The sequence below is a fragment of the Phacochoerus africanus genome, chromosome 14 (genome assembly GCF_016906955.1).
Source record: "Phacochoerus africanus isolate WHEZ1 chromosome 14, ROS_Pafr_v1, whole genome shotgun sequence".
Classification (NCBI taxonomy): domain Eukaryota; kingdom Metazoa; phylum Chordata; class Mammalia; order Artiodactyla; family Suidae; genus Phacochoerus; species Phacochoerus africanus.
Genome location: NC_062557.1, coordinates 12,599,781 through 12,612,471, shown reverse-complemented (window position 1 = coordinate 12,612,471; position 12,691 = coordinate 12,599,781). Strand labels below are relative to the sequence as shown.

The following is a 12,691-nucleotide window of genomic DNA, read 5'->3' as shown; positions in this document are numbered from 1 at the left end:
GTCTGCTTCATGTCAATCTGCTTCATGTCTGCTGTACAGCAGGGAAAGACGAATCAGTTCAGTAAGTGCTGCTGTGTCCACTGGACCGCCAGATGGAAAAGAGAGGCTCCTCCCTTATCGCATCCCAGGCTTGTAGATGAAAAGTGACAGGTAAAACAATAAAACTCCCCCCTGAAAAAAATGTAGGAACTAGGCAAAGACGTCCTAAACAGGAAACACAAAATCATAAAAACCCAAAATATTGTCAAAATTAAATTCATTAAAATTAAAAACTTCTGTTCATCAAGAGACCCGTAGATAACATAAGGGTGAGTTCAGAGCTAGAGAAGATAATTGCAATTCAGATATTGAACAAAAGTTTTACACCCAGAGTGGATGAGGAACTCCTACAGATCAGTAAGAAAAGGATAGGCATTAGACCTGTGTTAATTGATTTTCTCTGTTAAGGATATTTTCTTACATAGTTTCTTAAGTAGTGTCTATGTCTACCAACTCTTAACCAAGCACAGAAATAATTGTTTGTCTTTCTGCTATTTATATCTGTCTATCTCTCTAATTATCTATCTATATATATATGAAAAATATTTGAAGGATGGTTTCTTATAGTTTATATAAATGTGTATTAAATACAAAATATATTTTGAATTGTATATTTTTAATAGATCCTGTAATTGTCTGGTACGAATTAGACATGTCAGATTACTCCCAACATAACATCGCAAGAGTACTTTTCTAGAGAAAGAGCAGTGACTTCCTATGATCATCCTCGACAGAGACTGCTAGATGTTGGTCCAATGTCCATTCCGAGTTTCTTACTTGTACAGTAGAGCCTGGATTTTATTTAGGACAACATTAGTCACAGTTTTCAAACTGCCGTCTCTTACCTTGCAGATGGAATTCGGCTTTTAATGCAGTTCTAGTGAATGAGATTCAAACAGCATAATTAATTTGCTATTGACAGGAACTTGAAGGAAAGCCCCTTAAAAGGGTTTTCAACTCAGCTGATATGGGCCTTTTGCCCTTGTTCCCTCCCCCTTTACCCTTTGCCCTTCCTTTCCCAGATGTTCAGGACCACCGAAGCCATTTTGCCACCATTATGGGAAGTGGAATTGCAGAGACCTTAACCCTGATGTCTTTGAACTGCCGATGTAGCAACCTGTTTCTGAACTTCTTGTTACACGAGGAAAACATAAGGGCTTATGTTGCTTAAGCTGTGGATACTTGGGTTTTTTCTTACATCTAGCTAAAGTGGTGCTTGAGGCCCCATATAAGGAAAATCCAAGGCCCTTGTTTACCTCTCGTTATTACCTGTAAACATTAAACATTCACAGAAATACACCCATGCCCTTTCGTACTCCTAATTTGATCACCCAGTTGTACTGTTATGTTTTTTGGAAGCCAGAGTTAAACAATAAAGGAGAGGTTTTTTGGTTTTTGGGATTTTTTTTTTTTCCTTGAAGTTAAATGGAATATGGAATGATGTATGATCAAGCAGAATCTTTCGTATCCATGGCAACTGAGAACCCTGTGTTTCTACACAAACTTCAAGTATTTATAAGACTTTAAAAAAAATTTTTTTTTGTTAGATTGTGGAAGGAGAATGGAATGGGGTCTTGCATTTTCGGTCAGTATAAAATAACATTTTCTTATAGTAGTTATTATTTACTCTGAATTTCTCTTATTGTTTAGCTATGAAAGGTCTTTTCACCTGTTTTAAATTGTTTCCTTTTTTTTTTGTCTTTTTAGGGCCATACCCACAGCATATGTAGGTTTCCAGGCGTTGAATCGGAGCTGCAGCTGCCAGCCTATGCCACAGCCACAGCAATGCCAGATCCGAGCTGTGTCTGCAACCTACACCACAGCCCATGGCAACACTGGATCCTTAACCCACTGAGTGAGATCAGTGATTGAACCCGAGTCCTCATAAGGTACTAGTCAGGTTCATTAACCACTGAGCCACGATGGGGACGAGAACTCCTATTTTGATTGTATAAGATAATTCTACCTTTTGACCATGCTCATGGCATCAGAAAGTTACCAGGTCAGGGATTGAACTCGTGCCACAGAAGTGACAACGACAGATCCTTAACCTGCTGAGCCACCAGATAACTCCAATGATTCTATTTTTTGAAGGAAGATATTCTATATTTTTACAATCTTGAGTATACACAAAGCTCATTTAAAATATTTTCATATTTATTATTTATTTTTAGTATTCATTCTGTGCTGAAATAGAATAAGAATCAAAAAATTAATTTCATATAAAGATCTGTCTTTAAAGTACTAAATAAATCAGGTCTTTCCCCTTTGGTTTACCTTCTTTTTTCTTTTTCTCCTTTGCGTCTACCTACCCTCAATTCACTCTTAAGAATTTAATAACATACTTATTCTGCATACTATGGCAATTAGTTAATAATTAAGATACAGTAAAATAGTTATATGTCATAGTCTCTTTTATCTGGGAGCTCATGATGTAGATGAATAAACAAAGCCCACATATTTAAAACCCTTCCATCCTATGGAGAAAAAAAGTAATGTGCTGGGAAAAGAAAGATGTTAAGTCCTGGACTGCAGAGAAAAGGAAGATGTTTATGTCTGTTGGTGGATCAAAGAACACCTCAGAGAGGAGAGGAGGCTTGAGTCGACCTTGAAGATTGACTGTTTAGATGAGGGGAGATATGGAGGATTCCTCCAGATAGCATGATGCGCAAAGGCTAATCAGGAATAGCCCTGGCCCGTTGGGGGAATGCCAAGGGGATTGGCATGTACTTGCCGAAGACGAATGAATGAAGGGCCTTCGGGTAGAGGTCTGATGTGAAAAGCATTGAAGGCTTCCACCCACATCTGGAGTGAAAGATGAAAGAAAACAGCATGGGCTCGACTGTGCTTCCTTTAATAATTCCTTAGCACGTTTATTCTTGACTGATGACCTGTGGATTGGTCACCTTAGAGCTCTGATGACTGCCTCTGGAAGCTGATGACTTGGTATTATGAAGGTTGCAGTCTTTGGTTTTTACAAAGAAATATATAGCTGCTAAATATCATCTCATGATCTCTGTAGTCCAGACTTAGGTAAGAACCAGACACTACAAGGTCGTTGTTAAATAATAGTCGTGGCTGGGGAAATGCATTTTGTTTTTGTCCAGGGAAACCGGCAGCTTCTCACTGAACAGCTCTGCTCATCAAACCGTGGAGTTTAATTGTGTCTGAATAAAGGCTTTTGAGTGATTTTCCCCATCCACATTTAACATGAAAAACTGAAGGGAGCATTTTCGCAGTTTATTTCCCTACTACTCCATGTTTTATCTCATCTTAGCACCTACCAAAAGGTAACCCGAGAGAGGTCATGTGTACAAGCTGAAAAGCAGTATCTCAGCATAAAGCAGAATAATGATTAATAGGTAGTGGCCAGTGATAGGATGGTTGTAACATAAACTGACAATTGTGGCAGAAAAAACATTTTCCAAAATGAAACTAGGGGTAGAAAGACAAATTAAATCCTGCACTACTTTGAATAAAAGGTGCCATTTTCATGTTACTAAGCTGAATAGCTTTTTCATGAGTCTATGTAAGAATATCTCCTTCCTGTCCCACATAAAAGAGCATCTGATAAAAGCAAGGAAAATAATGTATCATCTAATTTTCTAAGCAATGAGACATTAGAGTCAATACTATTTTATTTATTTTACATATTTATTTGGATATGCGGAGTTACATTTCCATGTGTTATAAAGAATTTGGGTTGCCAAGGGGGAGGGAGGAGGGAGTGGGATGGACTGGGAGTCTGGGGTTCCCAGATGCAGACTATTACAATTAGAATGGATAAGCAGTGAGGTCCTCCTGTACAGCACGGGGAACTAGATCCAGTCTCTTGGGTAGATCGTGATGGAAAATAATACAAGAAAGGGAATGTATCTATATGTATAACTGGGTCACTTTGCTGTATAGCAGAAATTGGCACAACATTATAAATCAGTTGCACTTGAATAAAAAAGAATTTGGCTTGATTAAATATTGAAAATTGTTCATTCAGCACATTTCAAATCATGTGGTACAATGTATCTTTTTTTTGGGGGGTGGTTTCATTTTTTTCAATTAATCCTTGTTTATGGAGTCCCTCTATGTGCCAGGCAGTGTCCTAAAAAAAAAATGGTTGGGATTCCTGAGCGAATGTGGGGTCACACTCCACTGGGGGAGACGGACTTAGAAACAGCCCTAATGAGTAGGCAAATAACATAGTACTCTTGATGATATGTCCTGTGGTTTAAAAAAAAAAAAAAAGAAACAGTAAAGCAAGGAAGAGGGCACTGGGGGTGTTGGCTGCCCCTTAAAATAGGGTGGTCAGGGAAGCCTCAGAGCAAAGGCAACATTTAGGCAGAACTTTAAGCCTTTGAGAAAGAAGCCATGTGAGTGTCTGTGGGGAAGTTTCTAGACCCCAAGATGGGAGCCTTTCTGGCATGTTTTAGGCCTAGGAGGCAGGTGGGCCGGCGTGGTGGTGATGGTGGAGTACAGAGCAGTAGAGATGAGCTGAGAGAGGTACTGGGATTGGATCATGGAAAGCTTCATAGATTTGATTTTGACTTTTTTTTATTAGTAACAGCTTTATTGAGGTATAATTCACATACCAACAAGTCAGTCATTGTAAGTGTACAATTCAATGGGTTTTTAAACAATATTTATTCACAGAGTTGTGCAGCCATCATCACAATCAATTCTAGAAGATTTCCATCACCCCCAAAGAAACCCCATCCCCTTTAGTAACCTCCCACCCCCAGTTCACCCCAGGCAGTCACTAATCTACTTTCTGTTTCTACAGGTTTCACTATTCTGAAAATTTAATATCAATGGAATAATACAATACATGGTCTTTTCTGACTGCCTTCTCTCATTTAAAATACTGTCGCCAGGTTTATCCATATTGTAACATGTATTAGTGCTTCATTCTTTTTTATGGCCGAATAATATTTTATTGTATGAATATGCCACATTTTGTTTATCTGTTCATCAATTGATGGACACTTTGGATGTGTCCTCTTTCTGGTAATTATGAGTAATGCTGCTAGGAATGTGTGTATAGAAGTTTTTAGTATGGCTGTATGTTTTCATTTCTTACCTAGGGATGGAATTCATGTGGGTTCATATGATTAATCTCTGTGTTCCATCTTCTGGGGAACTTAAAAGTGGCGACGTCATTTTACATTCCCACCAGCAGTACATGCGGGTTCCGACTTCTGCACCTCTTCACCAATGCCTGTTCTCTTCTGTCTTTTTGCTTGTAGCCATCCTAGTGGGTGTGACGTGGTATTTCGCTGTTTTAATTTGAAATCGCCGCATGAAAGTGATGTTGGGCATCTTTTCATGTGCTTATTGGCCATTTGTGTATCTTCTTCAGAGACATGTCTTTCCAGTTCCTTTGCCCAACATAAAATTGGGCTTGATTGCCTTTTATTACTGAGTCGGAAAAGTTCTTCACATGTTCTAGGTGCAAGTCCCTTTTCAGATGTATGGATTGCAACTATTTTCTCCCATTGCGCACACAGCAAGGCCTTAATAAAACCTTGTTGAATAAGTATTTGGAGGTTCAAATTTTATTTCCATCATGATGTTACTGTTACATTGGAATTTAGTCAATTACATACCAACTATAATTTCTCTGACTTAAAACTATTAAAACCTATCAAAATAAATTGACATATCTTTCATCATTTTACCGTCTTTAAAGTCAGCATTTTGATTGGTGAAGTGTTGAAATCTGTCATTTTAATGAATGGATAAATGAGAAAATACGGAATATAATTTGTTATTTAAAAAGTTAATACTTGGTTTTGAAATTTTGTAGATGGAAAAAGTGGAAGCAGATCTAACTAGATCCAAGTCTCTTCGTGAGAAACAATCGAAGGAATTTCTGTGGCAGCTGGAAGATGTCAAACAGCGATATGAGCAGCAGGTTGGTTCCTCATTCTGATGATGCCGTTTGATTCTCAGTGTACATACAGTCTCTCTTCTAAATATCGCTTTCTATCACACTATATATATATATATCTATATATCTTTTTTTTTTTGTCTTTTGCCATTTCTTGGGCCACTCCCACAGCATATGGAGGTTCCCAGGCTAGGGGTCCAATTGGAGCTATAGCCACCAGCCTACGCCAGAGCCACAGCAACACGGGATCCGAGCTGCGTCTGCAACCTACACCACAGCTCACGGCAACGCCAGATCCTTAACCCACTGAGCAAGGGCAGGGATCGAACCCGCAACCTCATGGTTCCGAGTCGGATTCGTTGACCGCTGCGCCATGACGGGAACTCCTCTATCACACAATATATGTTGTTATCTGCACAATGATGATATTTATAAGAACCGTATTACCAACATAGTTGAAATATTTTAAATCATATTTGTCTCAGCAGAATCTAGGAACAGAGAATTTTAACTCTTCACTGAAGTGTATTCTGACAGTGTGTTAAACAATGTTTAATCGTGATTCTTGAGTCTTTCTCTGCCCTTCAGAGTGCGAGTTTAAGTTATTTATTTAAGAAATAGTTTGGGGTACCTACCCTGGGCCAGATACTGTCACCATTCCTGGGCAGAGCAGTAAGCAGGGCCAACAAGCTTCCTTTCCTCATGGAGCTTGGATTTTGGTGGGCAGCCAACCCATAAATAAAAAATGACAGAATTTCGAAGAGTAAGTTGTGAACAAGAAAAGAGGGTGTGTCCATAGGCCTTCCTGGGTGGAGGGTGGGAGGGGATGACCAGCGTGGCAGGTGGGCAGGGACCTTGGCCTGAGAATCCTGGAAATGGGGGTGGGAGGGGCCAGCCATGAAGTCTCCGGAGGAAAAGCGTTCCAGGCTGGAGGAATAGCAAGTTCAAAGATCCTGATGTGGAAGCGAGCTGAAAGTGCTTAGGAACAAAAACTACACTCAGGCTGGTTTGTAGGAGTGAGAGGAAGGTTCCATCCATAGGAGCTGAGGGGGGGTTATGCTGGGACCAGGACATGCAGGCAGCATCCGGAGTTTAGGTTGTGTTCTCCGAACTCTGCCTCTTCTTTATTAAGAAGAAAAAGCTTTTATTTTCATCTGTAAAAAATGTGTTCCTGCTGATTCTCAGAATATTTAATGTTTTTACTTGTTTATCTAATTTGCTTGCCTTGCTTCCTTAACATCTAGAAAAACATTGATTAGCTTAGTCACTCACAGTTTTTTCCTAGGCAGTATTTGAGCCTTTTTATCTGAAAACCTGAATAATTTTTTTCATTATTTTATTTTTAATCCCTTATAAATGTGTACTTTATCTACCATTCCTGTAGAAATATTTTCACACGTGCAAGGAGATATACGTTCATGGAGGATTATTTGGAATAGTGAAAAAAGTTATAAATAAAACCAATGATTAAATAAATTATTTTAAATCTATACCATGGAATACTATGTACTTAGTAGATGCAAACTATTACATTTAGAATGGATAAGCAGTGAGGTCCTGCTGTATAGTACAAGGAACTATATCCAATCACTTGTGATAGAACATGATAGAAGATAATATGAAAAGGAATGTGTGTATATATGTATATGTATAACTGAGGCACTTTGCAGTACAACAGAAATTGACAGAATAATGTAAATCAACTATAATAAAAATTTTTTTAAAAGAATGATGTAAATATGTAGGAGCCAACATACACAGATTTCTAAGATATAATGTTAAGGGGGGAATAAAGCACATCACAGAGAGATTTTTTTTTTTTTTTGGCCGTGCCAGCTAGCATACAGAAATTCCTGGGCCAGGGATCAAACCCACGTCACAGCAGTGACAATGCCAGATCCTTAACCTGCTACCCCACCAAGAGAACTCCCACAGAGCAATTTTCATGTTATGATTCTCTTTATGTAAAATTAAAATGATGTGTCAGTATCATAAGCTAGATATGTAAGATTAGCTTTAAAATCCTAGAAGATTACACATGTCTATAGAATGGGCATGAGATTATAGGTTAGAGTATGATAAACTTTACTGTATGCTTTAAACTTTTTAACTTAAAATTTCACAAAAGCATGTGTCATGCATTACTTGCACAATAAAACATGAAAGTTATGACTGTTAAGACTAGAACATAGAACATTTGTATTGTATCTAGTATTTTAATTGGATAATCAATTTGAATTAATGAAATGCAAAATCTATTCAAGCTATTTATGAATAGTGTAAAATTACCCCAGAGATGAAAAGAGATAGAAGAAAGAGCACTAGCAGATTATTTTCAAAGGTACCAATGTATGGATAACCTCAGATTTTCTAACTCCAAAAGCCAATGCAATAGAATGATTTCATCAGAATCTTTTTTTTTAATGGCATAAGAATGAGGTATCTAATTTCTGATACATGGGTGGTGGCCCTGGAAGCCATCCTAACATATGCCAATTTAAAAACCTATCTTTCCACTGAAATACACTTTCTTTAAAGAGCCACGAAAGACGTTTTCTAGAACTTTAGTACTGGAATGAAAATTTCTTGGGAAACTAGCTTTAGAAACCAGGCATAGAAACGTGTATAGGAAGGGGAGCCCGCAAGTAGGGAGGGGGGGTAAGAGGGAAAGTGCGGCAATAATTCATCAAATATAAATGAGAAGATTCAGTGAGGGCAAGAAATGTTGCTTGTTAATAAGCTATAGTGTATAATGGAGGCAATTTTTGGATTAAAAGCAATATTAGAAGCACTAATAAAAACAAGAAAAATGTCAGCTCCTCCGTGTAAGCTAATGAAGGAACAGGAGAGAGAGGAAAACCAACAAGTTTAAAACTCTTTCTGGGACACCAATACTCATCAGAAGCTATTGTGTTATGGGGGAGTGTGTATAAGGGGTTGGAAAGTTCTCTGAGAGTTTTAAAAATCCTGTTTTCATTTTGATGATAACCATGTGGATGACAAATTTATAACCAAGTGTAGCCAAGAAACTTCAGTGCTTCATTTGCATTTATTTTTGTGAGTGTTTTGGCACAACTCTGGCTTTTTAAAGTTGGATGCAAATAAGTAAAAATCACTGAGGGAAATTAACATTTGACTAAATGAAAATTATTTTAAGTTAAAGGAAACAATGAAATAATATTTGTAGCAAATATGGTAGACAAAGAGGGATTCCCTTTGTTAAATTAATACATTTATGACAAATAAATATAATTAACATAGAAATAAATTAAATAACACAAATTATTAGAAAATCATGCCCCAGTAAATGACCTGGCAAAGGAATGAAACATATAAGAAAGAAACTGACTCAACAACCATGTAGAGACATTTTTAGCCTTGGTTAATAAAAATGCAAATTATAACTAATAGTGATATTCCATCTAAAGTTGGCAAAAGTTTAATAAAATTGGTATTTCCATATATTGCTAGTGGCATTATAAATTGATGTAGGCAAAAGGATTTTGGTAGCATCTACCAAGAGTCATAAAAAATGTTTACACCCTCTGGCTCAATTATCCTTAACCTTGAAAATCAGACAGAAATATTCAAATGATAATTTCAATTATTTTTTAGATGCTAAAATCATGGTTGAGTCCTTTTCTACATGCTCTACTTTCCACATTGTAATAGTGTCTTTTTAATTTTGGTATTTTACACTATTTTGGTATAAAAATAAATTTGTCTAAACTCGAATGTTAAGCTTCAAAGGCTTTTCTCACAATGATAGGTTTTAAAATGTACCAAATTTTTGTCTTATATAGTCTTGGTCAAAAATAATAAGGAAAATTGATTAATTTTTTAAGGAATTGATACTTTTCATAGAAACCATGCCCTATTCATCAATTTTTCTGTATTTCATTTTCACAAAAAAGAGAGAAATTATATATATGTTATACAAATGTGTAACAGGAATTTTTTAAAGACCACACAAAGATCTCTTGAGATCAGCACAGATTTCACCCATTTTTATTCTTCCTGTGTCTGTAGGCCTGTTCATTAGAAGCCATGTTGAGAGCAAAAGTCCCAGGCAGTAACTTATAATGGAAAGATAAAGGCGGGAATAAGAGCTAGTAAGTTTTAGGAGAATATTTATTGATGTGCAGAAAATTCTATTAACTGGGACAGTATTCCCCTTGACCACTCCAAACTGTCAGGGTTGTTACTGTGAAAGTTTATCATGAGAAAAGATAGGCCTGTGGTAGTGGTCTCTGCAAGTCAGCACGGCCTCACGGAACGTGAAGCCGGTTAAACTAAGCTCATTTCCTTCTTTGAACTGGATGGCCGGTCTGGCAGATGAGGAAAGGGAAATAGATATGCTAAATCTGGACCTCATCGAGCCCTCTGACAGGTCCTTCATGAAGGCAGCGTGGGAAATACGGTTTAGCTCTGCGTAGATGTACGTGGTTAGGTGATGGTTCAAAGGGCCGTCTCTGAAGGACGGGTGGCAACCCAAAGGGAGATTTCTGAGTGTGTCACCCTGGCTGATGACTCAGGAGTAACGTTTCCTGCTTCCTCAGACTTCAGAGGAGTAGTTAACGTGTGGGATGCGAAAATCTGTTTCCTGAAACTTTAAACAGCTGAAATTAAGAAGATTAAGCGTATTGGGGGTTGAATATAAAAATCCATGCTTCAGTTTAGAAAGTCCTCTGTAGAAAGTATGTGGCAGGGGAGGGGTAAATTGCCAGGGGTGGGGGCGACAGAGAAGACAGGAACCCCTGGGACAGGGGCCTAGTGGACGCAGTCTCCGATGTGCTGTTCTTATAGCAGATCGTGTGAGCGATGAGTCAGTTCTGGCCACCACATTTTAAGTAGGACACTGGCAAAGTCAAACATGTTCAAAAGAGAGTTTCCAGAATATAGGAATGTTTGGAACCATGTCAGAGGGGATACATCAGGGAATAAGGATATTTTGCCAAGAGAAGACAAGACTGAAGAGAATTGCCTAAGTTTATTTTTAAATTCAAATCTGTAAAAGAGGACATTTTACGATCGGCTCGTGTAATCATCGTAACCGCCAACAGTCAGGAGGACAGACTCTGGGCCAGGTACTGCTTCGCGTGACTTCACCCACTTTCCACCTTCACAGTGACCTTGTGAGGCAGGTGCTGTTATTTACTATACCCACTTCCAGTTGTAGAAACTGGAGCACATCCCGTTAGATAAGTGGCTGAAGGTCCCACACAGTTGGTAGGTGGTGGGATCAGGGTGTGAACGTGGGCCCTGCTCTTACCCTCCCGGTAATGGACCCACCCTGGAGTGCCAGGGGCAGATATTGAAGCTCTGGGGAGGTAGTTCTGTAAGGGATAATTTGAATCATTTCAAAGTAGTTCTTGCCTAAAGAAGTATTCGCATGTCAGGGGGTTGTCTTGTGACAGCCTGAGTGTGGGGAGGTGGCTGTCCCGAGTGTCGTGGGCGGCTGCTGTGTGTTGCGGTGGGGTGGGGGCCTCTCCTACTGTACACTAGCGGCCCTTCCAGAGCCAGCGTCTGTGACTTTCTGCCACCGTGTGGTTTAGACCCTCAGCCCCCCTGTGCTCTGCTTCCACATCGGACTCATTTCTTTACATACCTGTCTAGCTGGATTTCCTTATTTCATGGTTTCTGCCTACCTGCCTACCTTCCCAGGGACCATTCAAGTGCCGGTGTGACAGTGTTTCGGTTATTTTGTCTTTTCTTAAAAATGTAAAAATCTCGAATGATGTGGCTATAGCATTTCGCACTGGAAGGGGCTTTAGCTGCTGGTCCCCCAGGCCCTTGCTCCAGTGTGAGGATGAAGCTGCCTGCATGTTTCCTGGAGTGTTGGATTCCCTTGATTATTTGGGGCAAAGCAAAGTAGTTGTACTGTTGAGGTAACATTCGTATTAAAACAAACATAGACTTTTCCTGTTTTGTAAAATGCGAAGTTCTCATGAATTTTTAAGATAAAATAGGACATTTCAAAGAAGCTTCCAGTTTGCAGAGGCTGCTTCAGGCTATGCCCCCAGATCCCCCAGGGGTGTCCTATTCATTTTCACTGCTGCTCTGGGTACTTTGGAGGAAAAGTTTTAGAAGTTCTTATCTGGTCAAATCCTCACATTTTATAATGAGGGGATTCACATCCAGAGGAAATGAATGACTTGTGCCTTCTGGGCCTCAATTTCCTTATTCAGTTGTAATTTTTGAGCCCCTCCCATATAGGAAGCATCATGCCAGGAACTGTAACGAAGTGGAAAAAGCAAAGTGGTATTTTAAAATGTTTTAGCCAAAATGCAGGCATGAAGTGTGCAGATGTGGAGAGAAAAACATCAAACACATGGGATAAACACTCACACAAATATCCTGTAAAGCCCAAGCTTTCATCAAGATTTCCTGTTTCTTTCCTGTATAACCCATTGGAACAAAAAGACAATTCTGATTGTCTTTTCACAAACCTCATTCAAGTTGGAAACAAACAACAAAGCAGGCATGCTAGGATTTCCTGAACTATGGAGGTTTTTTTGGCAATCCCATCATATCGTTCTTTAATCTTATATTTTATATCTTCTCTTTTGACTACAAAGGAAAATGCAGTTCGACAGATAAACAAGTGGTCAGATTCTCCAGAAAGAATAAACACTTATTGTTGACAATTACAAAAAACAAAAACAAACAAACAAAAAAAACACACTGAAAGGTCAGACCTTTATATATTACCATTATTTGAAACTTACAATATTTTGGTAGCAAAGACAGGGCAGAAATCATACAAGA

The 12,691-nt window shown here is 38.6% G+C and overlaps 1 protein-coding gene across 5 annotated transcripts in view; it reads left to right on the top strand.

Annotated features, from left to right (window-relative positions):
• The window catches only part of CEP112 (centrosomal protein 112), a 471,778-nt gene that overhangs the window by 168,177 nt on the left and 290,910 nt on the right, over positions 1 to 12,691 (top strand). For all 5 annotated transcript variants that reach the window (XR_007131880.1, XM_047758132.1, XM_047758130.1 and 2 more), the window contains exon 19: positions 5,840 to 5,947. Coding sequence is in view for 4 of the 5 variants with exons in the window: in XM_047758132.1 (XP_047614088.1) it covers positions 5,840 to 5,947 (108 nt within the window). In the remaining variant the exon portion in view is untranslated. The remainder of the gene's footprint in view (positions 1 to 5,839; positions 5,948 to 12,691) is intronic.